Below are 26,981 nucleotides of genomic sequence, written 5' to 3' on the forward strand. Positions count from 1 at the left end.
GTCCAGGACACAAATAGATCCCAGTGTAATGGGGACAGGGAAAGTGAATCCCCATTAGTGATGAGCCATGGGTATAGGGAGAGGCTGTAAGGGCTCTGGTATGGATGTGGAGGTTTTTGGAACGTTTCCTGAACCAAGGAGGGTTTGGGAAGGAACAAGCTATTGGGGTCCTGAGAATGGGTGAGGCAGGGAAGTGCCCTGAGGAAGAGGACTCAAGCCTTCAGGTACAAGGCACAGCAGGATGGGTAGGGCCACAGCCCTCCTTTATCAGAGATAGTGCAGCCTGAGCCTGCTCCACTCAAACCCTGTCTCCTGGTGGCCTTATGAAGAACAAACAGCCCTCACTCCCCAACCTTCCTACATCTTAGTTCCTTTCCCCTCCACTTTTCAGTGTGTGTGTGTGTGTGTGCATGCACATATGTGTGTATGTATCTGTGTGTGTTTCTGTGTATATATATATCTGTATATATGTGCATGTGTGCATCTGTGTGCATGCATGTGCATGTATGCCTATTTCTATGTGCATATATGTCTATGTGTGTATATCTATGTGTGTATGCATATACCTGTGTGTGTGTCTGTCTGTGTGTGAGTGTATCTCTGTGTGAATCTGCATGTGTGTATCTGTGTGCATGCATGTGCATATGTATGTGTGTGGGGTTGTAGGTTGTGCTCCTGCAGATTCAAATATGACTTTGTAAGCCTGCCTCGATCTTCCTCCACATTATCCACTAAGGCAGGATCTTAGTTGAATCCAGAGCTCACTAGTTTGGCTTCTAGGATATCCTGCATCTCTGTCTTCTGATAGGCTGACATGAGCACTGGGGATTTGAACTCTAGCCTTATGCTTGCATAGCGAGCATGTTACTCACTGGCTTGCCTCTTAGTTCCAATACACCTGTAGTATGATATTTGTTTGTAGAATTTATGCCCAAACCAGATCCTGTATAGACTAAAATCCAGGTCCAGGCTCTCTGCCTTCAATAAGCATTCTCTTAACAAATGTTTACTATTCTTTATGTGCACAGGGCACATCAGAGGGACTCTACTACAGGTGTGAGATGTGGCCTGTTCATGGGGACCTGTAACCAGCAAGAAGGCAGATGTGACAGGCCAATCACAGAGACACTCAGCCAGCCTGGGGCCAATACTGACTATGTGATCAGGGTTAGTCAGCAGGCAAGGAGACAAGGAAAGGTGTGGGAGCAGCAGATAAGGGTGAGCAGAAGTCCCCAGGTGGGGTGGGTTTCCCCATTAGACACAGGTGGCCTCTTTGGAGAGGCCTTCAGCCAAGTCCTGGGTGCCAGGGGATAGCCAGTGCCCGGCTCTGGAGCAAGTGCATGGAGGAGCTGCTGATCTGGCCATGTGTTCGGGATAGGGCAAGGCAGATGCTTGGCTGGCCAGAGGATTGCATGTATGCAGCCCTCCCTCATAAATCGGGAGAGCGTAAGTGGACAGCTGGCCAGCTCTGACTAAGTCTGACACCCAGGGTAGGTTCCCAGCCAGGCCCAGCTCCATCCCTGGCAGGGTGCTGAGCTCTGCTGGAGGGAGCTGTAGAAAAGGGAAGAGCGTCCCAGACTCTCTAGTTCTTGGCCCAGAAACTAAGCAAGAGGCAAAGCTGGTCATAGCTGGTCACCAGACTATGGGGGAGGAGGGAGGGCGAAATATGAGCTGAGATCTTCCAAACCTGGGAGAACCAGAAGTCAGGGTTCCTGACAGAGTGACAAGGGGAGATTGGGGCAGACAGGGAGGTAGAGGCAGAGGCACACTAGGAAAGGGGCTCCCAGCATGCCTGGCTGGCCCCCAGGGTGCTGCTAGCTTGGTGCTGATCTCCCCCGCTAGTCCGTCCTCCTGGCAGAAAAATGAAAGGTTCAGAGTCATGGTCATGGCAGGGAGTGAAGACCTGGACGTTTGGGGGATCTGAGGAATGTTCTTGGCTTCTTCTGAGCCTTTTACATCTTGTCTTGTTTTCTGAGAAACAAATGGAAAAGAAAAAAAAAAATATCCAAAGCCCATTCCTACACTTTTGGCTGCTGGTGTATATAAACAGAGGGAACCTGACAGTTCTTGGAGAGCGAGAGGGGGGTGGGAGGGCCAGCTAAGGAGGCCTGTGCTCTCCCCTGGTTTTGGTCACTGGTTCTGCAGCTGCAGGGGTCTAGGAGGGAGGCTCTTTTCCTATGCAGTCAGGAGCATTATCTATTCCACACCTGCCCTAGCCCCCTGGGGCCCAGCCCCAGTCCTGAATGAGCACTGTGTCACCTGCTGTGAGGTGGCTGCAAGGTCATGCTGATTCCTAATGCCTCTGTCAAGAGCCTGGAGGGCTGAGTCCTGGGCTGAGGGCAGGAGGAAGCAGGAGTCTCTCTGTCTCAGCGACTGTGTGGAGCCTTTGGGTCCTGTCCCATCCTGTCACTCCTATGTCTGACTTTCCATGATGTCTTCCCCTCATTTTTCTCGGGCCTCAGCTCTTGGCTGAGAGGAAATCCTGAGCTGTTCCTCAGCTTTCGGGTTCCATTAGAGGGCAATGTGATCCTCCCACCGCTGTCCTCCCTCCGCTGTCCTTCATGTTAAGCTGGCGGTTGGAGGCTCCCTCCATGTCCTCTGGCCAGAGCCAGTGGTCTTCTCCACTGCACACAACCTTAGTGTTCCCTGTGATGTCTGTCTTCTGCTGAATAAGGCTCTCTAGAAGCCTCTGAGGAGATGTCACCCAGGGCCACCTCTGTGCCTGGCCTAAGGGTGAAACACAGGGTCTGCGGCTTTGCCCTGCCTTCCAGGGACCCTGGAACTGTGGACAGGCATGGGCCTGAGGGCACTGGGGCTTGTGTGTGTGTGTTTGTGTGTGTGTGTGTGTGTGTTTGTGTGTGTGTGTGTGTGTGTGTGTGTGTGTGTGTGAAGAGGCCAGCTGTGGAGGAGACTCCCTTTCTTAAGCAGAGCTGTTGGCCAGCTGCTCCTGTAGCTGCCACAGTGGAGGCCTGTGACTTTCCCAAAGAGCTTACCCAGTGGTCTTAGATCTTTAGGCAGGTGGGGGAGGTCTTTCTGGTTATTTCTGAACCACCATGTCTTGTCTCCAAGTTGCCCTGGAAGCCATGGTGTGTGGTGTGTGGCGTGTGTGTTGCATGTGTCTGGTTTGTATGTGTATAGCATGTATGTGTGGTAAGTGTGCTGTGTATGGTGTGTAGTATGGTGTGTGCATGTGGTATGTAGGTGTGTGTGTGTGTATGCGTAACTGTGATGTGTGTGGTGGTGTGTTTGTGTGTGATGTGTGGGTATGTGTATGGTGTGGTGTATGTGTCTGATTTCTATGTGTGTGGTATGTGTAGTTTGTGTGTGTGTGGTGTCTATGGTGTGTATGATATATATGTGTGGTGTATGCGGTATTGATGTGTGATGTGTGTGTATATATGTAGTGGTGGGTATGTGTGTGTGTGTGTATGGTGTTGGTGTATAGTGTGTATATGTGTGATACATGTGTCTGATTATATGTGTATGGTGTGTGTGATATGTGTATAGTATGGTGTATAGTACGGTGTGTGCATGTGGTATGTGGGGGTGTGCTTGTGATGTGTGTGGTGGTGTGTATGTGTCTAATTTGTATGTGTGTGATATATTTGGTGTGTGTAGTGTATGTGTGTGTGTTTGGTGTGCATGTGTGTGTAGTGTGGTGCATGTATATGGTGTGTGTGCTTTAGTTTTGAGGTATTGTGGGAACAACAGTTGTGTGTGTTTGTAGTGGTATGTATGTGTGTATGTGTATGGTAGGGCGTGTGTGTGTGTGTGTGCGCGCGCGTTCGCGAGCACATACTGGCTCCCAGCCTTCTTTCCCTCTCCAGCTTCCTGTTGGAAAGTATCGTTAAACCCCTGGCTCATCCACTGTGCATGGTTCACTGAAGTGAACTGAGCTGGCTACATACTTGTGCTAACGACTTCTGACATGCTGGAAGGGGGGAAGGTAAAGCAGCCAGAGCTTGGGCAGGTGATGGCCTGATGCTCATCCCCGGGAGGGAGCCACACGGTGGAAGGAGAGACCGGAGGCCTGCAAGCTGTCTTCTGACTTCCACAAGCATTGTGGCACGAGTGTTCACACACAGACTTGCACATGAAGTAAACAAACAGAATTGCAATGTGAGAAGATGACGTTTCTGGGGACCAGGAAGAGAGGGGTTGGAGACAGGAGATGTGGCGGGCACAGACAATATGCTGCATTGCCTCATGGAGGACCCGTGCCACTCCTGTTCAACACCCTGGAATGTGAGGCACCCAGTGTGAGTCCTGAGCTTGGGGTCACAGTGGTATGCCACCCTTCTGCACAAATGCCCCCTCCCCCATGTGACATTAATAAGGAGTCGATAGAGCCGGGAGGCTCAGCAGCTAACAGCACAGCTGCTCTTCCAGAGGAGCCAGCTTTAATTCTCTGTACCCACACGGTAACTCCAGCCCCAGAGTATCCAGCAATCTCTTCTGGCCTCTGGGGACACAAGGCACACATGTGTTGCACAGGCGTGCATGCACCCCACTACCCATAAGCATACAGTAACAACAGCAATTCTCAAAAATGGGAACGGAATCGCGGGGAGCTGGGCAAGGAGACATAAAGAGACCCCAAACTGTTCCAACAATAACAACAAAGTAAAAAAGGAAGAGAAAGAAAGAAAGCAGGACCACTGGATGGATGAGAGGGTTCACATTTGTCGCCAGGGCAAAAGCCTGGCGTAATATCCCACATAACAGGAGAGAACGGATCTCTAAGACTTGTCCTGTGACTTCCACACACATGCTGTGGCATTCACTCATGTATGTGTGCACACAAACACACACACACCCATGCACACACCACAGCCATTGCCTTTCCCAGGGGTTGGGGTTACAAATGGCTGTGAGCTCCTTACTGTAGGAGCTGGGTCAGTTGAACTCAGGTCCTCTGAGAGTGCCCCACCCCCATACGTGTAAAGGGCCTTTCTCTGCTTTTCTGCATGCTGCTTAGGGTATTGCCTGTTGCTTGTGTTCTCTGAGGATGGACTAGACCCATTTGGTCTCTGCCTGTCTCCACGATCCCACAAGCTGTTTGGTTTGCAGCTGTGGGCATCACAGATGCCTGCGTGTTTATAAAGAAGCTTATTTTAGGACAGACGAGCATCCCTGACTTGTGCACACATGCTGTTAGGGCCCAGTGCTTTACTTCTGCTGGGTCTCGAGCATCATCATTTCACGATGAGTTATCACCCCCACGTGCAGGAGTGATGTGAAGAGGGTCCTCCGAGGCATTCAGAAAGGAGTGTCACTGGCGCAGGCTCAGGTGAAAGGCCAGAAGCTGAGCAGACTGGCACCGCCACCAGGTGATACTGTGATGTTAGAGAGCTGGGTTGCGACCCAGTGAGGTCACACACACACACACACACACACACACACACACACACACACACGTTGTTCCCACAATACCTCAGGTCTCAAGCAGAGGATCTCGGCAAATGTAGACAGTGCCCCACCCCCACCCCGCCTTTCAAAAGCCAGCACTTAGGGAAGAAACCCAGTCACACAGTAGAAGCACTCCTCCCACAAAGAAGGGATCTCTGCAATGTCTTCCAACAGTATACTTGGCTATTTCCGAGAGAGCGGGAAGCATTCACGTGTGTGCATCCATACACAGACATTCACTCTCACACACAGACGCAGGCATTGGATCACCCTGGAGCTGCTGCCCTGTGCCTGGGAAACTGGTTTCTTCTGAACCGCTTCTACTCCGAGGATGCTCCTTCCAGAAAACCTTCCCCAATCCTCTCCTCTAGCCTCTTCCCTTTGGCTGCACTGCCCAAGTGCCTTCTCGCCATCCCGTGATTCTTCGCTTAACCCACCTTGCTCTCCTGACACCAGGCATCTCAGCACTTGTTCTGGATAGGGTGAATGACAGGGACAGCCTCTCCTCCCACTAGTGTGTGCTAAGATGGGGCGGGGTCTGGTGGGAATCAGTCTGGAATGTTCTAGCTGTCCCGGGCTGGCAGGAGTCCTGAACATTGATAACGACCCTGGAAGGTATGCAGATGGTGGAAACCAGACTTGCTACAACAGCGGCTCTGCTGGGCACTGTTCCCTCCCCTGGTCCGAGAGCCAAGGACAAGCTCCAGCCCAGAGCAGAGGCTTCTCCAGTGCTGGCTTGTCCTTCCAAGGCAATCCACATCTACTGACAGCATTAGCTTTTCTGTTACCATTCAGACTGGCACAAGTGTGTGTGTGTGTGTGTGTGTGTGTGTGTGTGTGTGTGTGTGTTGGAGGTTTTTACCTCGAGGTTCTATGGCACAGATTCCCTCACTGAATCTGAGAGCCAGCCTGGAGGCTTTGGAGAAGTCACACCCTGGCCTTGTGTAGCTTCCCAGGGTCTCACATACAATGGCTTGCAGCCCCTTTGTCTGCCCTCAGACTCGGGCTACCACACCTGGCTCTAACCTCATCTCCTGCCTCCTGTCCTACTCACAGGGCCTCTCAGGGTTGCAGTGGACACCCCCAGGTGACTTGGAGGGTAGCCTGTTTAACTTCACTTGCTCTAGCAGCCCAGCCCAGCCCAGCCCAGCCCAGCCCAGCCCAGCCCAGCCCAGCCCAGCCCAGCCCAGCCCAGCCCAGCCCAGCCCAGCCGAGCCCAGCCCAGCCCAGCCCAGCCCAGCCCAGCCCAGCCCAGCCGAGCCGAGCCGAGATGGTGCAGCTTCATGATTTTAGGCCTCAGGGAAGGGAGGCAAGCATCTCAGGGGCCAGCACTGCAGTAACACACTGGAAAAACACAACAAGGAGAGTGATTGTATGTAATGCCGTAGATGCCGAGCCTGGGACATTAACATTTGTGGAGCCCTGCACGTACCTATCAGCCTAGCTGCAGCTCGACTGGTGCCTCCTGCTCTTCAGAACCCTCATTTGTGTATGGTACCCCACCCAAGCATGTAGTGAAGGATGAAGCCCCCCTCAGGCTCTTGCTGAGTGTTTGTTGCTGGACCCACAGGTTGTTCCAGGACCTAAGGGCTGGCCTTCCTGCGCTTCACTGTTGGAACATCAGGCAGGAGGTTAGGGTGGGACTGCATAGGTGGGGATGGGGTAGGGTGCAGGCTGCCTTGCTTACAGCCCTTCCCCCACTGTGTGTGTGCTTCAGCTCTGGGAGGGGGTAGCAGAACTCCAAGTTCCATCCTGTGAAGTCTTGGGCATAGCAGTTACTGTATGTGCTTCCTGAAACTGGAGTGCTACTTCCTGCCTCTGGGGAACTCAGGAGGACTCTTTGGGTCCGATTATGGGCCTCACATAAGGCTCTGGTTATATGGGACAGGCCACTGTAACCTTTTCTTGGCCAGAATTTGGAAAGGGAGAGACAGGCTGCCAACCTGTACATATAGCCAAAATCTCTCTGTGTCTTGGTCACCTGGGACAGGCTGGGTCTGGCCGGATTTGGAGAACAGCCTTGGCTGGTTAAGACTTTGGTCTATCTGGTTCTAGGATTATAGGTCAGTTCTAGAGGGCTAGTGTGCCAACTGTAGACCTGGAGTGGATGGGCCAGACTCTTCCCCAGGTGGTGATGAGAACACTTTAGTCGGGTATCCTGTGAGCAGTGTGTACCCATACTTGATGACTACTGTCTCCTTGACAGAGATATAGGGAGGCTTGTCCTGTCCCCTGTCACTCCACCTAGAAGACACTTCCCTGGGAGTCACTCTGCATAGCCTTGAGTGCAACCCCAGGGGGAACTGAGGCACATGTCAAAGCAGATGTCTGGCCTGAGAGCCAGGGTGTTGAGATGGTTCTAGTCAGCCCTGTGAGGGCCCCAACTTTTCCTACCACAGGTCCCAGGTCCCCTTGCAGCCAGGTATGATGATCTGAGTCTTGTTTCTGGCTGTCTTGGGCCTGTAGGACCCTGGGACTTTGATGGCTCCTGGTTTGGTCTATATAGATTTACTCTAGTGGTCCGTCTATGTCTTCTTGTTCTGTGCTCCTGTATCTTAAGATGAGGTGATGAAGGACCACAGAGATTTGAGGATTGCCATAGTCCCCCTGAGCTCAAGCCAGCGCAGAACTGTTGCCCAGGGGACCCATACCCAGCCCCTCAGTACCTGATGAAGCACCATGCTTGGTGTGAAGTGCCCAAGGTTCAGAAGAACACTTGGGCCTGGTGTATGTAGGTGTTTGGGTGTCTAGGACCCTGCCAACTCTGACCTTCATGTGGGGAGGAGCAGTTAGTCTTGGCTCCAGGGAACCACAGTGGTTACTTCCTACAGGTAGGTCCTAGATGCAGCTCGGGGGACAAGCTGAGTGGTAGCTTGGTGGCTGGCTAGGTGGGTAGGCGATTGTAGTGACAGTTTTGGGATTTGGTTTATAAAAACACAGAAATAGTATAAGAATATGTTTTTGTTTTAGTGCCAGGTGTGGGATATGGGGCTTCTTCAGACTGTCCACAGCAGCTGACTATGATTTGCCTCGTGCTCTAGCAGGGAAGTGATTTTGCCAGCTGCAAGATGGTTTCTGCCACTGTGTGGTTTGTTAAGTAGTTGTGCACAAAGGAGAAACAAGAAGAAATTAGATACCCTGACATGAAGATCAAACTTGCCCCCAAGGAATTTGACACCCCTCGTCATCAGGAAGCAGTGTAACAATAATGCATTTCCTTTCCCACCCTTAACCTTAATCAGGGATCTCCTCCCATTCTTCTCTATTCTTTGCTTCTCTCTTACCTAGTGTTGGGGATTGAAAGGGTAGGGAAAGGGGTGGAGAAGGGTGGAAGAAAGAAGAACCCACAAAGTAGCAAAGACAGCTACAGGTGATCTATTTTGAGTGTCCCTAAGTGAATGAATGTCCCATTGCTGTGTCTTGGCTATAGTTCTGAGAAGTGGCCCTTGGTCCCTCCTGTGTTTGAAGGAGTGGATAGGAAAGGCCCAGCAGAGTTTGAGGGTCTGCCTTTCCTATCTGTGCTCTGAGAAAGCACAAACAAGCCAAGGGGATATGGACCTGCAGCCCCCAAGCCAGTGAACTGGTACCTGGTGTTCCTAGCTGATGTTGGAGCCCTGGCATTAGGACAGGTTTGGAAGATGTAACCAATTTCAGTCTTGAGAGGGAGAAACTGGCCAGGATTCCCAAGGGGCCTGTGTGCCATTTCATGGGTCCTCAGTGGAGGGATGGAGAGTAGGCATGGTGGAGAAGTGGTGTGGCCTGGGAGACAGAGGCTGGGATGATGTGGTGGGAACAGGAGCTGGGAAGAACCTGCCTGAGACTCTAGGGGAAGCATGGCGCTTGCCCAGGCCCTGATTTGGCTGAGTGATGAGGTCTAGGCTGTTAGAGCGGAGAGGGAACAAGATCACTGTTTATGCTACCTGGTTAGGGGTATTTGGAAAAGACATTTAAGTTTTATTTACCCACATGTATGTGTGTGCCTGGTGTCGATAGAGGGCGGAAGAGGGCGTTGTGTTCCCTGGAACTGGAGTTACAGGGACCACGTTGGTGCTGAGAACCAACCTGGGTCCTCTGTGAGAGCAGTCGGTGCTCTTAACCACTGAGCTACCTCCAGCTGGTGCTTTGTGAAGGTCAGCAACGGGAACTGCCCCTCTAATTACAGGTGCCTTGAAGCCCCCACCTGACCCCATGTGCATCGCTACCAACCTCTGGTCCAGACTGCCTCAGCCTCTGCCAGGCACATCCCTTCCCATCTGGCTGGACTAACTCCCCAGACCCATCCTCATCTTCTGATGTCTTACCTGCCACATAATGGCCACTCCTGAGAGCAGCCCTCTCTTGTCACCGGCTGAGTTGCGTTGCTAACTACCCTGTCACTGTCATTTCCTGCATCTCCGAGGCTGGCACAGATCCCCCACTGTCTTCCTAAAAAGATCCGTTCCTCTGTCCTGAGGCCAGACACCTGCTGTAGCGTTTGGCAGGGTTACACAGGAAGAGAAGCATGGTGTCTTCCTGGGGATGGGAGCCGGGGGTGGGGGGGCACATGGGTGCTCAGCTCCACCCAAGCAACACCCCTGAGCTTGTTCAGCCTAGAGTGTTGAGCGGGCATGTCAGCCCTGCAGAGCAAGCTTACACAGAGGTTCCCAATTGTCCCGTTGCCCCGAGGGAAGGGGGGGCCCCATTGCAGGCTCAGAGGTGGAACATTCCTAAGAAGGAACATTCCTGGGGAGGTAGGAAAGAGGCCCAGCTAATGCATCCTGCTCAGATCGGAGCCTCCTGGAGTGTTGTTGGCAGAGGGGATGTCCCTGGGATTGTTTCTCAGTCTGGCACTGCGAGTGTCCAGGAGAGGCTGCCCACCCCTCCTGGGGGAGGTGCTTTTCCAGGCCTCCCAGGCTTAGGTTCTTTCTGAAGCCCCTCATACCTGCAGCCCCTCGCCTTTCCTCCCGAGATCTGGGTAGCTGACTCTAGTCCAGCTGGCTTGCATCAGCTCTTGGCTAAGACTCAGGGAGCAGCCCTGGCCTGTCTGGGTGACACCTGGCTATAGGAAGAGGGGATTATTGGCCTCATGAACAGACAGGGCTTCATAAATTCTGGCTCCTGACAGGCAGCCTGAGGCTTCAGGTGGGCAGGTGGGATCAGGTATTATAGTTGTCCCCACAGGCTCTCAAGTTGAGGCCCTGGCTGTCTCCCCTATCCAGTGGGTGTGCGCAGCCCCTTTGGGTGTCTTAGTCCATGTTCTGTACAGCAAGGCCTCCTGGTGTGTGTGTGTGTGTGTGTGTGTGTGTGTGTGTGTGTGTTGGAGGGGGGCATCCTTTGGCTGAGCCCTCCCCCTTTCTGTTCCTCCTGAAGATCTCTAGAATGGGTATATTGACAGGCCAAGAGCCCAGTTGTGAGGTCATCAGGTCATCTACAGTGACCTGGGTGAAAGTAGCCAAGGGCAGGCTAAGCCTAGGCAGGAAGATCCTAGGCTTTGAGTTCCTTGGTTAAAGTGTGTGTGTGTGTGTGTGTGTGTGTGTGTGTTTGTAGGGTAGGTAACCCTGGTCTCAAGGCGCCCTGGGAGTCCAGCAGGGGGCATGTCAGCCTCCCTGTGTATCTTTGGAAGGGACTGTGTCCTCTAGCCCAGCATGTCCTCTAGGTGGCCCTTGCTGCTAGTCCTCAGGGCTGGCTGGACACCAGTCCTTGGACCAAGCCTGAGCTATGAAGAGTGCTTGGGCTTGGTCTCCACCCACTGTCTGTGCCTTAAGAGGAAGGGGTGGAGCGGGGTGTTGAATGCTGCCTGGCTTGGGGTGCACCGTAGCTGTGGGGTTTCTGGGGAGCAGGGCTAGATGGATGAGGCAGATTGCCTACCATCAAACTACTCTCCCAGACTGAGACTCCTATTTACCCAGGAGTCTCCCAGGTCGCCTTTTCAGGTTCCCCTGCTCCATCTGAGAGCTATTCCGGACCGTGGTCACCTTGTCCGCCAGGTATCAGGCCCAGCCCCAGGTACTTTAATGCTGTCTTGTTCCCATAGGCCTCTGGGTCCTGGTCACTAGTTTTCTCCTTAGAGCCTGGAGAAAGCAGGTGCCTGGGGTTGGGGGAGTAACAGATGACGTCACCATCATAGGCAGCCTTGTGAGCAGGCTTGGATTTGTGTCTCACTATGGCCGGGGGTGAGGTGCTACAGAGGCCGTGTTCCCACTGGTAAAGTGGGGTGCTGAGGACAGAGCCAAAGTATGATGGTGCAAATGAAGTTTTTTGGGTTGTAACCTTGTGATATCCAGCTTGGAGCCCAGCACAGACCAGTGGCATGTGATCTGCCCCAGCACTTAGCTCTTGGGGTCTACATCTGTTTAGGAGTGGAAGGAGAGGATCAACCTTATAAGCCACAGTTCCCAGATAGTGACTCTGGGCAGGGACTGGCTCCATACAGCTGCTTCTCCTCTGTGGGGAGCGACAGCTTCCCCATCTCCCCAGTTTCTAGCCTCTGCCCCCCAACCAACTCTCCAAGCTGTTCTTGGTCTTCTGTATGGGATGTTGTATGAAAGTTGTCTTTATCCTGTGGAGCTGGGGAGAGTGTGTGAGGAAGGAGACGTTGCAGGCTCCTGTTCAACACGTGCTGTTTGCTGAAGGTTCTTTGGGGCTAGCATGACAGGCTGAAAACTAGCCTTGACAGAGGCAAGGAGGGCATACATCCCTGGGGGAGGATTCTAGGCTGATACTGTTTTTAGTGTTTTTGGTAGAACTTATTCTCCAGGGGGAGGGGAGCTTCCCCACATCACACCTCCTGCTGGCCCCTGTCACTCCCAACCTCCATCCTAGATGATTAATGATGGCCTAGTGCGCCAAGCATGCAGTCTGTCCCCTGGGGTTTATACTGGCCTTGGCTGTTTGTCTGTGCTCTGTGCTTCCTAGAAACACGCTTTCTTCCCTGCAACGGGGCCCTATAGAAGCTCCACCATCCCACCATCCTAGGGTCCTGTGTCCAGGCTTGGCAGGACTGAGTCTGCTGGGCACCTGCCACAGCCTTGGCTCTGCTTGCTGGAGCTGCTGTGTGAGACAGTCCCACAGAGGTACATCTGTGTCTCACCTGAGGTCTGGATGGACCTTCAGATCTTGCTCCTGGCAGTCAGCCTGAGAACATCATATGTTGACGGATGGGCAGGTGAGGGTGTGCCAGGCTTTTCAGGCCGAGCACCCAGATGCCAAGGTGGTTTTCTTTTGTGGCTTGGTATTCATTCATGGAGTCTCTGTAGTGAGATCTGAGCTGCAGAGGGGTCCAGGCCCCACTTTTTTCTTTGTATGAGAATCCCTGAAGCCGTGGGGACACCCCTAGATCATTTCCTCTTCTGTTTAAACTAAGATGACCTTCACGGTATGAAAACCACCATGAGGGTTGAACTGTGCAGTTTCAGTGGGTACAAGATCTACCTGGGGCACTGGGTAACGCCACTCCAAGACTGACGGGAAGGCTTTCTAGTTTCTTAATGCAAAAGGTGAGTCCGCATTCCTTTCCCAAAGGAACCTCGACAGATAAACCCGACTGTCCTCCACAGAAGAAGACATGAGAAAGGATGGTCGGAAGAAATTCAAGAGAAAAGGACCCACCATGCAGTTGAATCCCAGCGAGACATCACTAGTGCGTTTCTTGTTGATAGAGTGGCCAAAAGGACTCAGAAACCAGAAGTTAAGAAAGCTCAGAGAGCAGGCTATCAGGGCTGCCAAGGAAGCAAAAAAGGCTAAGCAGGCATCAGAGAAGACAGCAATGGCTGCTGCCAAGGCCCCCACAAAGGCAGCACCTAGACAAAAGATTGTGAAGCCTGTGACAGTCTCTGCTTCCCAAGTTGGTAGAAAACCCTAATTAGGTAGATCAGAGTTTAAAATAAAGATCTGTTCTAAATCAAAAAATAAAAATAATTAAGCCAGGTAGTGGTGGTGCATGCCTTTAATCCCAGCACTCGGGAGGCAGAGGCAGGCGGATTTCTGAGTTCAAGGCCAGCCTGGTCTACAGAGTGAGTTCCAGGACAGCCAGGGCTACACAGAGAAACCCTGTCTCAAAAAAACCAAAATCAATGAATCACCCCTCTGGGCTCAGGCTACATGGGCATCTAGTGTATTCCTTGTTCTGTGACACCACTGCCTCTTGATTTTGTCCCCAGCTCCGGCCTTGCCATCTCTTTTCTGTGGCATAATTGTCTCATGCTAACAGAGTGGCACAGCATATAGCCCCTGGGCTGGTTTCTCTCACAGCCTAGGAATCCTTGGGTAGCTGCTCCAAAGACAGACATTGACATGGGGACAGCCAGGTATTGCGAAGAGGAGTGTGAAGGTGTCCCCTGGGGGGTGTACTGGTGAACCATTGCAGGGACATCCTAGTAAGCCGTAGGGTGTGCTGGTGAACCATGGAGATGTTTTCATGAGCCATCTGTGGTAGGGGACACCCTCGTGACCTGTGGGGGCTTTCTAGTGAGTGCCAAGTCCCATAGGATTTTTTTTTTTAGACGGACAGCGGGTGAATATATGGTCTTGAAATGACAATCTTTAGCCCCCAAGATCAACATCAGGTGATGCCAGCCCAGACTGCAAGGGTAGCTACTTGGTGGGCTTCTATGCTACACTCTGGGTCTAGCTCCAGTGGTTTCAGCTGTGAGGGTTCTTGCTCCAGGCAACCATGTGTGTATGAATGTCACAGCCTCCCAGCTGTACTGACTTGAGAAGGTTTCAGGAAGGCTCCTTCCCAGAGCTTGGGTATCCTGCCTTTGCAGGCCGACACTCCCGGAGTGCCGTGCACACAGACAGAGCTTTAATACATGCCGGGATGAGGCAGTTTGCACATGAATGGTGGGCTGTCTCCACTGAACAGTTTACTGTGAGCTTCAAATGGAGTATGGAGGCCTTCCTTGGCCGTCCCCACCTCTGAAATGGCCAACTCGCCCTGGTTTGTGTGCAGAGAACGGTGCTCAGCCAGAGACCTGCCCGTTCTGCCCTGTTCCAGTGGTTCCAGGTTGTGGCAAAGCCCAGGAGGGAGGGCAGGGTTGTGTGTTCTGGCTTCTGCCCAGGAGCTCTTGCTGGTGTTTGGGTGTTTTGTTTTCTGTGTGGCCCTGGCTGTTCTGGAACTCACATGCTTCGTGAGTTCTGGGATTAAAGGCGACCGCTTTGCCAGGCAGTCCTGAAGCTCTTCTGTGTGGAATTTGTATAGCATTTGCTATTTCCCACAACCCCTGTGGGCCTGGGCTGGAGACAGAAACCCTGAGATGGGTGGGGATCACACCTTCTAAGGTTTACAAATCCAGATGTGGATAATCCTCCTATGTAGATGCTAACTCAGCAGGGCTCAGGCTAGCCCAGCGAGGGAGGCTAGCTACTCTGAGGGGTGCTCAGGATGGGGGAGGAGCTAGCAGCTGCTATGGTGATAGGGCAGCAAGTGTCTATCCTGGGTACCGGGCACTGTGACAAGGCTTCTCCCATAGACATGGGGAACTGTAGAGGGCATTCTTACTGTTGCCCACTTGGCCGACATATGGTTTTGTGAGGTTCCCTAACCTGGATCCATACAATACTATAAGAGAACCTTCTTTGTCTGTGACCCTGATCCTCAAGTCCCCACCCCCTTTCCATTCCAGTTTCCCATACAGTGGTCTGAATGACAGGACCTGAGCTGTGTTGTGTCTCGTACCCTGGCCCGCCAGCCTGGCTTTTGTGCTGTCTCCTCAGGCCAGCAGACAGGGGACCCTAGGCACCCCAGCCATGACCTCTGCTGAGACTCTGTAACTCCCCAGGAATTCCTAGGAAATTCCCACCGTTGGCTTTGCAGGGCTAGACTGGTGGCTGAGCTCCAAGAATCAGGAGGCAGCCGGCCAGTGTCCTTTGGCCACCACGGTCCTCATGCAACTGCCCGTATCTCTGAGGCCCTTAGCTTAGCTGTGAGAGGTTCTTCTAGGAACCCTTCTGACAAGCTGTGAGAGATATTGGGACCACCAGGAGAGCTTTAAGCCATCTCAGACCTGAGAGTGCCCACACCTGGTTCTGCCAACTTCCTGTGTATAGCGTAAGCATTTGGCTTCTTTCCTAACAACAGCACATGTCAGGTGGAATAAAGGCTTATCTATGTGCACCTGTGACATGTTGGGATTCCCCTTGCCCTGAGCCTGCCTCGAGGTTGGCTGTGTTTGGGGACACTGGAGGGTTAGCCTCCCCGGAGCCTCCCTGGACTCAGATGAAGCGGTATGACCAGGTGGGTGGACAGAGGCAAAAATACTGACTCAACACATGATGAGTCTACATATTTGTAAGGCCCCTGCAGTCTCAGGCTGGCCAGATTGGGTGGTGTTTAAGCACTGTTTCTCCTGTAAGGCTGAGCCCAGGTAGGAGTCCTCCATCTCAGCCGTATACCTACTCAGAGCGGCCATCTGTGCTCTGTACCCGTAAGAGCTGATCAGAGGAAAAGGAGCTGTGAGCTCAGGCCATGGCAGTCAGGGTCCGGTAGCTCTGCTGTATGCTCACTGCCTTCCCTAACCTGACGCAGCTCCACCTCATTACAAGAGCATAAAAGGCAACCAGAGCTGTCATGGTGTGGCCAGGGTATTGGGTCCATTGTCAGGGTCCTGTGGGATCCTAGCTTCGGAGCAAAGGGAGGCTGTTTTCTTTGGAAAACCTAATGCTGCACAGGTGATCTTCCCGGAGCCTACAGGATGCTCCGGGGCCAACACCGCTGGTTGTAGCTGCTCTTACAGGTCGATTCCCTTCGATGAGCTGCTCAGATACTGTCCTGGAGACCTGCTGCACTGGATGCTAAGAGAGCGGCTTCCCTGGGTGCTTGGGTGGAGGAATGGGGCCTGAGTCTGTTCATTTCCCTCCACGGGGCCTGTCATGTTGTCTGACGCCCCTCCCCATCCTTCGGGGACACCGTGTTTCCTTGGCCAAGTGCTCATCTGCGTTTCTTCCCACAGATGTGGATGAATGTGCCAATGCCAACGGGGGCTGTGAGGGCCCGTGCTGCAACACCGTGGGTGGCTTTTACTGTCGCTGCCCACCCGGCTACCAGCTGCAGGGTGATGGCAAAACGTGCCAAGGTAGGACCTGTCTGGTACTCTGCCCCGGGGAAGGGCAGAGACAGAGAGTGGGTGGTGGGAGCAGGGGTAAGCTCAAGCTAGAACTAGGAGCTAAGACCCTCTGGGGGAAGGGCCCACATCCCTGTGACACTGATAGGAACCTCGCCTGTCAAAGACTGTGAGAGGCCTGGGGCTGAGAGCAGCTTGCCAGCTCTGAACAGCCCCTGTGACTCCACCCCAGCATTGCTGGCAGGCCGACAGCAAAATCAAGACCAGACAGAAGTAGATCCTGGAGAGACTCGGGGAACTGAGGAGAGGGGGATGAGGAGGCCCTGCTGTCCCCAGCCTCTCAGTCTCCCCTCCCCTTTTCTGCATTCTCTGGCTGCCCTCACATCTGAGCCCAGGGCTGGTTTGAACAGCTGAGTCCCTTGGAGCGTTTGGGGCCATCAGTGTCCAGGGTCCTGGGCCTGGGTCAAGAGGCTGTCTCTGCTCTCTGTATCAGATGGTCACTGTCTGAGTCTTAGAATGACCTCAGTTAAATGTCACACCATCTCCAGCTATTCAGCTGCCCATCTGTGAACCATCTGCCTACAAGTTGGGGTCTGGAGAGGCATTGAGGCGGGGGTGTCTGCTCTGCATGAGACATTCTAGAAGAGTGGGTTCCCTGTAACCAGCAGGAGCTTGGAGGTGGGGAATGTGGCTGTAACACTAGGGTCATGCCCCAGCTGTGGGGCAGCAGGAGGCCTGTTCCTCCACGTGTCTAGCCTAAAGGGAGGTAGGGCAGATAAGTGTTTAATGATTATTGTGTCTGTGTTTCTGCGCCTGTGCAGCCGGTTCCTGCAGACGCCCTCAGAGCCCACCCCTCTGCTTGCGGGTCGTCTTGCCAGCAGACTTGGGTTTCGGCTTGACCGAGCATTAAAGATGGCTCATGATTTTAACTGGCTTAGTGAGTCAGCTCTGGGGAACAGCTTGCACCCCTCTTCTTGTATCTGTGAGAAGGCTGTGCATACTGAGTGCTCAGGACCTTTGTGGGCTAGAGTCTCTCACTGTGTCCCCACGTCACAGAACCCAGATAGCCTCCCTCAGCACCATACGCCTGAGGCATCTCCCTCTGAAAGGAGGGAGTGATGCTTAAGCTGGTTTAAGGAGCAGATGAAAGACTTGATACAGCCTGGCCCTGGGTTGCTTCCTGTGAGCCAGTTCATCTAACCAAGTGCTGGTTATTTCCCGCCCCGAGTGCCACCTGCCCTTTGGCTTCTTCCTCATCCAAGGTGGAATCAGGCTCCCCAGCCCCATGGCTTCCTGGGTGGGGCTAGTCTGAGGTAGCTGTCTAATGTTCCCAGAGCCTCGCCATATCTGAACTTTGGGAGCCTGGAAATCCCCCATTCTTCAGTGGCATACGGAAAACCACGCCAAGGGCTCTCCTGGGCACTGCAGATTCCCAGCATCCCTCTGGTTGCTGGCTGGATCCGCCAACCACTTGTGTGCCTGTCTGACAGCAGTTACCCAAGGGAAGATACCCAGAGAACCTGCTGCCTCTGGGGCCAAGCAGTGAGGTTCCGTGCCTAGGGTATCTCCTGAGCCTGCAGGGAAGGCTCACCATAGCCATGAAATCATCTCAGAAGTCCCTCACGTGGGCATTAGGTTGTGGGTCAAAACATTCAGCGTCAGGATGCCACAGTGCTTAGAGTAGGCTTGCTATCCAGGGGCCTCTCTATCTAGTATTCCCAACTCTGCTCATTTGCTTTGGGGTGATTCAGTGGGTCAGAACCTGGCTCTGCTAACCTCATATTTCTTATAGCTCAGAAGAGTGGATTGGAAGCTCTGTATAGTGGGGTTCTAGATAGATATTGTTAAGGCATGGGAAAGGGTGACCCCTAAAGATCTACGGAGTTCCAGAGGAAGTCTTGCTGTCTTCCCAGCCCTGTCTGGGAGAGGAATGCTCTCGGGTGTGCGTTAGAGAGTGTGTCCCATCAGCTTTCTCCCAGAAGTCGGAGTTTGTAGCATGTGCTCTGGACCTGGTGTGCTGTGTTGATGCCCATTCCAAGTGAGACATAGACTTATGGGAGCTGGGCACAGTGCTAGCTTCCACTCAGGCGCCCCAGGCATGAGGTAGACAGAAGGTAGGAAAGGCCAATGACCTAAGGCCTAAGCTGTCTGTCCATCCACCCACGGGGGATGCTGAACTTGGCCTTTTTTTGTGCTAGCCAAGCTCTCTACCACTAAGCCTTACCCACAGCTACCTTTGAGACAGGGTCTGACTGAATTTTCCAGGCTCCTCTTGACCTCGATCTGTGGCCCAGGCAGGCCTTGAACTTGGGATCTTCCTGCCTCAGCCCTCCTAAGAAGCTGGAATTGCAGCCTGGGGCACTAGGTCTGCTTCTGTGTTACTGTACGAGGCATTGGAGTCTCCGTTTGGGGTCCCTAAGGGTAGACCAGGTCTTTGTAATCTGACAGAGGTGGGTAGAGGCAGGGGCATGGCCAGAGAACCAAGTCTTAGGCGGAGGCAGAATGGTGTCTCAGACATGGATGGTCCTCAAACCTTGCGTTCTGGCGGCCGCATCTGCCTTCTCTCCTCTTCCTGCCTCTTCCCTGCCCCCCCAACCCCCACCAGGGTTCATGCCCCAGCTCTGCGAGTTTGAGATGATTGGAGGTCTAAGTCACCTCATGGCCAAGGGGCTGCTGAGAGCCAGGAGCCTGCTGAGCTCTGTGTCCCCTGCCAGTCCAGCCTCCTCTGGCAGACGTGAGGCAGTACAGTTCTCGGGTGCAGGCTGCCTGCGCGTGTGAGCACGGACAGTAGGAAATGAGGATGTCCCAGAAGGGGAGGCCTGCCTTGCTTGCTTGTGCAGGGAGGTGTGTGCAGAGGGGACGGCAGGGTGAGCCCAGAAACCACCAAGAGTGATGAATTGTCGCCGTGAAACAGGACTGGCAAGGGAGCCTGGCTGGAGGTGTCTTGGCCCCAACCCTGAGAGCTGGTTCAGGCTGATATATGTCATGTTCTGGGAGGCTCTGCTGGAGCCGGGGCCAAATCCACTCAGCTGGACTGGGTGGCCATAGTGACACTAGCCACTGCCACTGCCTCTGCGTTGCTGGGTGGGATCTGGTCTCTGTCTTGAACTAGTTCTTCTGAACAGGTGAGCCTCGGCCTGTGTGTGGCAGACCTATCAGGCTTTTCAATATTTATTTTGTTTGGTGTGTGTGTGTGTCCGTCTGTCCGTCCGTCCTGTAGTGGTGTTTGTAGATGCTTCTTCACTTTCTTTTTGACACACGGTTCCTCATTGGTCTGGAATTCACCATGTCGGCCAGCAGCCAGTGAGCCCCAGGAGTCTCCTCATCTCCCCCTTCTCAGATCTGGGACTAGATGTGGAGGTCACCCTGCTTGGCCTTCATGTGGATGAGGCAAACACATCTGAAACATCTTCCCAGACCCAACAAAGCTCCTTTCTGTATGCTCAGTCATCGCCGCCCTGCATTGGCAAAGCCACTCCAGGACTCGCCTTCGGTGCCAGTGAGGGTTGAACATCTCCTTAAGCCCTCACGAAGGTGTGTGTCTGAGCCTGGGCCTCTGTCAGTAAACCATGACAAATAGGCTCTCAGATCTTAAGTCGTTAGAGGATTCAGGAAATGCTCAGAGGCTGAGGCCAGCATCATGCTTGCCAACTGCCAGGCCAGCGTTAGAGGCAGATCATAGGTGGAGAGTTTCTGCTTGCTTGCCAGCTCTGCCTGTGGAGGGCTAGCCTGTGTCTCGGGTGATTAATCTCCTCTGCCTTCTCTTTACCTAGGTTCTAATGGGGGCTCCTTGCAAGTTCAGGCAAGCTCCAAGGCCATAGTTTACCTTACCTTTCTTGCTGCCCTCTGGCTTGGAGCTCATTTCTAAAACATTCCTATCTGTAAGATGGGTCCAGTCCTTACTCTAAACTGAGTAGCCTGAAGGTTCTTGTGTTGTTGTAACAGGGTGAATTATTCTGTCTTACTTAGTGCTGTCAGGATGGTGGCCAGAGCTTCTCATGGGGCAGGGGAGGAGGCTTGGCAGCCCTTTCTGATTCAGGTCTCCAGGTCTACCTTCCCATGCAGTGTGGGATTCTGCAAGTGATGCCCCGGAGGGAGAGGCTCAGCCTGATGATCCAGGCTCCTGACTTTCCCCAGCCGTAGAGGTTTAAGAGTAGAGCCGAGATAGTTTTGGAATGTTCGTGAGACTCCAGCTCTTCATGGACACTATGTCATCGTCCCCAAGGAGGCTCCCCCAAATCAGGGTTCCCATGAAGCTTGTCTCACCCGCTCTCAGCTGTCACAGTGGCTCCAGTCCCATGTCTGTCACACCCACTGATGCACGATTGTTGCCTGAGAGTTCAGCCAGGTCCTCTCCGTCTCTAGGGAGAGGAAGGAACGTGGGAAGTGAATTGAAACTCTGATTAAGAAGGCTGACGGCAGCCGACCCAGGCCAGCTGTACTGATCTCTAGGGAGGATTAACGGTGCTCCTTCAGACCCCTGATTCTTATGCCTGTCCCCTGGAATGGCTGTGTCCTTGCACCCCTTTTGAAGTAGAGCCTTCTCTGACTCTCTTGCTGTGTAGTATCTGGACCCCAGGAAGCAGTGTTCCTGTGGAGTCCTCCCAAGTCTTTAAGTACCTGTGGACTGAACTCTTGGGGGTAGCCTGGTCTCAGTGGATGGGAAGAACAGTGACTGAAGCACCCTACTATGCTCTTGGCACTCACAGTGCTGGATCATTGATGGTACCGTGTGATCATCCCCAAGGAGGCTCCTTTCCAAGGAGGCAGACGTGCCAGGCTGGAAAGGCCTCCCAAGCTTCACACACTGTTAAAGAACTTACCTAGAGGACAGAGAGGGTCAGTAGTGGCTGCTGAGTCCCAAGCAGGGATGGAGACCCCAGAGCTGGCTGGTGACCTCAGGGCCCTGTTTTCAGCCACTTGCATGGCCCCTGCTCCCACTGGAATCCCTCCATTCTCCCAGGGCCTTTGGGAACACGAGAGAGTTGTGTTCCTTTCCTGTCTTTCTGGTCAGCACTATCTGCACAGAGCTGGCATTTGTGTCTACCAATGTCCTCTGTGAACTCAGACGCTCCACAGAATCTGCAGGGTGGTAGCATGAAGAGAGGTTAAAGCCTGTAGCCCTGTCCACCCGCTGAGGAAAACCCGAGTGCCGTCGATGAGGAACAGGCCTCACCGGATGCCAGTTCTGCCAGCCTCTGTCCTGGTTTAACATCTAATGCTGTGATTAGTCAGTTCCTACTGTTGCTCGTCCATCAAACGAGGAACTCAGTCATAGTGGCGAGAGTGGCCTGCTGCACCGACAGAGCTCGAGGCTGGCGGGTGTGGTCACACACCTATGGGTTCTGGAGTCAGGCATGAACCTGGCCTTCTGGCCGTAGAGTCACATCCTTCTTTCTGCCAGTGCCAGAACTAGGGCTTTCCCAGTCCAGTGTCCCCTGGATATGGCAAGGAAACCCAATTACAAATGCGATCCTTCCAGGCAGGTTTTCCAGAGCCACCCGTGGCCAGGGCCTCCCTCCGTCAGAGGTGCTGAGAGTTGAAAGCTCTCATTTCCCATTGCTGGCTCGCGCCCATTCCTCTAGTGAGCAAACTGGCAAGTAAATCCCTGGTTGGGGCCAAGGCAAGAAAATAATAGCCTTTAAGGTCAGTGCGTTGCCAGCCCAATGGCAATAGTGCGAGAGGCCGATCTCACCTCCTCAGAGCCTTTGGGGAGTGCCATCTTTGGAGGGAACCAGCACAGGGAGCTGGTAGCCTCCGGTAAACACCAACCCACTTCTTGGCATAAGTCCTTGTGGGCACAAGCTGACCTGCAGGAAAGATCTAGATGTAGGGGTCATGAAAGTTTGAGCCCCCGAGTGCCAACTTAGGACAGCAATGACTGAGGGGGTCCCCCATCCCAGGGCTGGGGCTAAGAGCACTTGCCTAACATATACAGAGCCTTGGGTTCAATCCCCAGGAAGGCACAGATTTCATGGTTGTTTATACCTACAATCTCAGACTCAGGAAGGAATGCAGGAGGAGTATCAGAAGTTCAAGGTCACCTTCCTTTACTTTTGAGGCCAGCTTGGGGCTATAGAGACTGTCTCTAAGAACAGCTCCCCCTCCCCCATTACAAGAAGCTGAGCTTTCAAACCAAGCATAAGGAAAAGAAGCGGACAGTAGAATGGAGGGCCTTAAAGTGTTGTAAGAATCCTGGCCAGTATCCCACAGGACGGTCAGTCCTTGAGTTGCGAAAACGACCATCAGGTGACGTGGGGACGATCTTTCCCTGGTTCTGGAAGCTTCTACACAGGACGAAAAGTCTTCCGGGCTGGAGAAAGGGATGTTGCAGGCACCCCTTCTCCTCCGTCCTCATGGCACCTCAGCAGCTTTGCTCCCTAGCGGTCGAAGTCTCCTTCTCAGTAGCTGAGCATTTGGTGGGTAAAGGGGATGCTAAATCTGCCTTAAAGAGCAGTCATGGCTTGTGTGACCTAGAAAAACTCAGTCACTGTTATGTCTCCTGGAAGTGAAGCTGACAGGCAGGCCCTCCTCCTGGCTAGCAGATGGCAGAGCATATAGACCTGGTTACAGGACCTGTACCTCATGGCCAGTTGGGGTGGAGTGGGAGTGGGGCGGGGCTGGGGTGAGGGCATTGCAGCAGAGGTGGGGTCAAGGGCAGGGGTGGAGGCAATACAGGAGTAGGGGCTGGGGTGGGAGCAGGGAGGGGGAGAAAGCAGTACAAGAGTAGGGGCCAGGGTGGGGGAGGGAGTGGGACCGGTGGGGGGGGGGTGTGTGGTATAGAAGTGGGAGCGGGGGAGGAGGGAGGAGGCAATACTGGAGTAAGGTCAGGGGCGGAGCAAGGGCAGGGGGAACCTATACTTAGCGCCTCAGCAGTATCTCTTCTCCACTGATGTCTCCTGCCTCTATTTTCATACTGGACCAACCTTTACTTGTCCCAAGGCCTCTGCCTCCTACCTGTCCCTGTGCAGCCATGCCTTCGAGCTACCGTTTCTCTCAGTTCATTGGTTTGAATGAAGACTGCACCTGCCACCCAGGGCCTCATGGGATACTTTCCCTGCTCCACTCTGTCTCTTCCCTAAGGCATCCTGGGAAGTGAGTCTTAAGCCCAGCCCCTCCCCCCATTTCACTTCCCCAACTATAGACTCTGCTGTATAGTTGGGTTCCTGACTCCACCGAACCTTTAGACTTTAGACACTAGAGCCCTTTATAATTCTAGACAGAGTCAGTGGGGGTGGGGGGAGGTCTGTGATCAGCTGCTATGAGGAGACCCATGTGCCACCTCGAGCCCCGTAGGGATTTGAGTAGGGGAAACCCTGTTGAGTCAGAGGTCACTCCTGTGAGTCTTATGTGGATGCAGACGGTTCCTTAGAGTCTAGGCAGCACATACTCCAGTGGCCTTGGCAGAACAAGAATTAATGGCCCACGTACATTCCTGTGGGTATTGTGAGGTAGCAGCATTTGGGGCTTCTTGCAGGTGCCCGGCAGGAGCTGGCTGCCAACCTTTGCCCTAGCATCCAGCAGGTGGAGGAAGGCGTGCTGAGCCATGAAGATGACAGAAAGTCATGGTCCCAGTGATAGGTTGCTGGTCCCAAGCCACAGTCTGTTGGATCCAATCATTGTCCAGATCTCCCACCTTGGCTGCCTGGTATCCAGGGCCCTTCTTCCTCATTGCCTAGCAACCTTCAGCTACCTGCTCACATTCTCTGACAAGTTAGTTTTGTAGTCCTGAAAATATCTTCTCCAAAGGTCACATCGGGACCTCCCTCCCCAGGTAGCTTCCATAGTCAGTAGAGCCACTTTGTCCCCTTCTCTGAGTCTAATGCAAGACTCGGGTGTCCATGGATTTGTCGCGTGGTCACTGCTCTCCCTGGGGCCCAGGGAGACGACTGACCTCCCCCAGGGTGGGAACGCGTCCTTGGTGGTGCACCTGTCAGGATTTTCCGGGGCCCATACAACCACAGGGAGAGAGACTGAGACTGTGATTGACTTGTTCAGGGGTCCCTGTGTGGCTCTTGTCTGGCGCTTGTAGCGACTCCTGGCATTATTATGGTTTGGGGTCTCAGGTGCTTCCTGTAGATTCAATGCTCCTTGGGATGTATGGTCCCTAGAGGAGGCCGTGGGTCAGGACTGCTCTCCCAGGAGGCCCTCCATCTGCAAGGGTAGAGCCCCCCTTATTTCCACCTGGCCCTGCCAGGAATGGCTGCAGGCAGGAAAGGCAGCTGGATTCATTTTTCTTCCTTGGCTTGGGTGAGGAGCAGGGACTGGTAATGGATTTACCAGAAAACTCACTCAGAATGATTCCAGGAGGCTCAGCCAGACCCTGTGTGCTCTGAGGCTGGGCGGGAACCTTGGCACACTCTGGTCCAGAAATGACCTCCACACAACACAGTAGGAGAGGGGCTGGGAGGAATGTCTCGGAGTCTGGTCTCCGTAGGGAAGTGGGCTGAGCTATATTTGGCTGCAGCCTGCAGCCTGACCTCCTCTGGAGGTGAAGGGTCAGAAAGAGCCAGCAGGTGCATGTCCTGTCTAGGAGGAGGTTCAAGGGTCAGAGGGGGTTCTTTGGCTCAGAGAGGCTTGGGTCCCTGGTCCCATGCAGGTTCCAGTCCTGTTCTGGTTTCATTTCTGCTGTTCCGATAAAATCCCCTGATAAAAAGCCGATTGGTGGTGGTGGTGGTAGGGAGACAATTCCAGGTTGCAGGCCATTGTTGAGGGAAGCCCTAGTAGCAACGGCTACGACGTAGCTGGCTCAAGCACATCCACGTCAAAAGTAGAGAGAAATAATGTTTGCAAACGTGTTCAGCTCAGTTTCTCCATTCACTCCGTTCAGGCCTAACTGTATAGGAAATGGCGCCTCCCACACCAGACTGAGTCTTCCTACTGGGATTAATTCGATTAAGACAGCCCTTCACAGTCAACTCGGACAGTCCTCCGTGAAGACTCTTCTCAGATGATTCTGGGTTGAGTCAAGTTGACAATTAAAGGTAACTGTCCCAAGCCTCTTTGTGGCCCTTCTCCCTGTAGCTGGAGATGCAGTTAGTATGGGGCTGTCCTTGACTGGTTGGCAGCCCACCCTGCTCTGTGTGCATGGGCTGTCTGCACCTTATCTGAGCCTGGAAGACCTTCCCTTCAGCTCTCTTAAGGTCCACTTGGGAGCATGCCTGGACTGGCCCAGCACAGGAGGCACGTGAAGATAATAATGGATGTCATGCCTACCCAACCAACTCCCTCACCCACCATGTGGTGGCTTTAGACATGAGATTTAGATCTCATTAGGGCTGTCTCTAAAGGGCTCTGCTTCCTCTTATATTTTATACCCTTCCCTGACCGCTGGACTCAGTTACTGCTTGGTCCTTCACCAGGTCTACACAGGCAGTTCTATCCAGAGCTGATCCTATGGGATGTTGCCAGGTAGGAACATGGACGGGCGTAGTAGAGGGAGGTAGGCTTGTCGCTTAGAGTCATCTCTGAGTTCCTAGAATCCTGGACAAGGTGTTACATAGATTCCTATACCCTCAGCTATCATGCATCCGTGAAGCTATACCTTACCCAGTGCCACTCCGTGCTCAGCCTTGTGGGGCTGGGTACTGTTCATCTCTTTGGGATTTAGTAACATGCACTTAGGTGTTTGATATCTGAGTTGGAACCAGGGTAAAGAGCTGCAGGGAAAGGATGTTGCTAGGAGACGGACTCACATCAGAGTCCACTTTCTTGGGAAATGCCAGTTCTGCCGCACTGCCTAGAGTCAGGGGCCTCCTAGCTCTGAAGGAAGTAGTGGTGTTTGGGGGAGTCATGGTGGTGTTTGGGGGAATCAAGACAGAGAAGACTGGTGGCTGCTGGCTTGGGGAGGGAGCTGGGCTGACTGGAGATGGGCGTGGCCCCTGCTGCTGACACAGACATTCCACAAGCGGAGCCACAGCGGGTTTGTATTGGGAAGGCATTTCCCAAACAGCATCCAGACCCCAAAGTCCTATGTCTGGATATGTTTAATGACACTGAGGGAGATGGTGGGGACAGTAGGGTGGCTTTGCAAGCCCCTGGACTGTGATTTGGGCCAGGACATACGGATGCAGGACATGGGAATAAATGGCCCCATTTGGGTTAGAGTAGCAGCTGAAGTCAGTAGCTAAGGGGTCAGTGGGCACGTGGCTACTGATGGATAGGCCAGTCTGGCAGGATCCCATGACATCTTTAGGTCTGATGGGGAAGGACAGGTCCTTCAGGGACCAGCTCTGGACACTGTCATGACTTAATGTTTAGCCTTAGGGTTTGGCATTATTAAAGGGCCCAAGCCTGACCTCCACACTTCACCCACAGGAGGGAGGCGCTGCCATGGCCACTCCATATTATAGGGAGGAAACTGGGGTGTCATGGCTGGGTTGGGGCATGGAAAAGACAACTAGGCAGGGTAGTGCTGTAGCAGCAGCTGAGAGCTCACAACTGATCTACAACAGGAAACCAAGAAGGCTAACTTGAAGTGGCAAAGTTTTAACACCCCCCCCCCATCTCACCCACAGTGATACAGTTTCTAGC

General features: G+C 53.4%; 1 protein-coding gene and 1 pseudogene across 3 annotated transcripts in view; both read left to right on the forward strand.

The window, feature by feature from the left end:
* Window positions 1-26,981, forward strand: part of Megf6 (multiple EGF-like-domains 6) — a 105,018-nt gene that overhangs the window by 37,060 nt on the left and 40,977 nt on the right. For 2 of the 3 annotated variants that reach the window (NM_001162977.1, XM_011250240.1), the window contains exon 4: window positions 16,338-16,460. The exons of the other annotated variant lie outside the window; for it this stretch is intronic. In NM_001162977.1, coding sequence (NP_001156449.1) covers window positions 16,338-16,460 — 123 coding nt within the window. The remainder of the gene's footprint in view (window positions 1-16,337; window positions 16,461-26,981) is intronic. 3 annotated transcript variants of the gene reach the window in all.
* Window positions 8,542-13,305, forward strand: Gm13132 (annotated as a pseudogene).

The sequence above is a fragment of the Mus musculus genome, chromosome 4, assembly GCF_000001635.26.
Source record: "Mus musculus strain C57BL/6J chromosome 4, GRCm38.p6 C57BL/6J".
Lineage (NCBI taxonomy): Eukaryota > Metazoa > Chordata > Mammalia > Rodentia > Muridae > Mus > Mus musculus.